General features: G+C 68.5%; 1 protein-coding gene across 1 annotated transcript in view; it reads left to right on the forward strand.

The window, feature by feature from the left end:
• LOC109529759 (chymotrypsin A-like) overlaps window positions 1-276 on the forward strand; it is a 10,520-nt gene that overhangs the window by 4,743 nt on the left and 5,501 nt on the right. Inside the window, exon 4 of the mRNA XM_019893190.1 lies at window positions 121-251. Within this exon, the coding sequence (XP_019748749.1) occupies window positions 121-251 (131 nt within the window). The remainder of the gene's footprint in view (window positions 1-120; window positions 252-276) is intronic.

The following is a 276-nucleotide window of genomic DNA, read 5'->3' on the forward strand; positions in this document are numbered from 1 at the left end:
TGACGGGGGCGCCCGGCAACGTCAGGTAGCGGCATCGCGGTGGCGTGACTGCTGGCGCGAATGACTCGCGTGATCAATTCGCGGACGCGAGCCCGACGGCGTTTGTTTCGCCGGTTGCAGGACTTCCCACCGCGTGGTTCTGGGTGAGCATGACCGCTCGTCCGCCGAGGAGGACACCCAGGTGCTGAGGGTGGGCAAGGTGAGACCGCGGCTCTGTCGGCATGGTTCCAGCGAGCGCGGTTGGCCGCCTTGACGCCGTGATTCGCGTCCCCCCCC

The sequence above is a fragment of the Hippocampus comes genome, unplaced genomic scaffold (assembly GCF_001891065.2).
Source record: "Hippocampus comes isolate QL1 unplaced genomic scaffold, H_comes_QL1_v1.1 scaffold378, whole genome shotgun sequence".
NCBI lineage: Eukaryota > Metazoa > Chordata > Actinopteri > Syngnathiformes > Syngnathidae > Hippocampus > Hippocampus comes.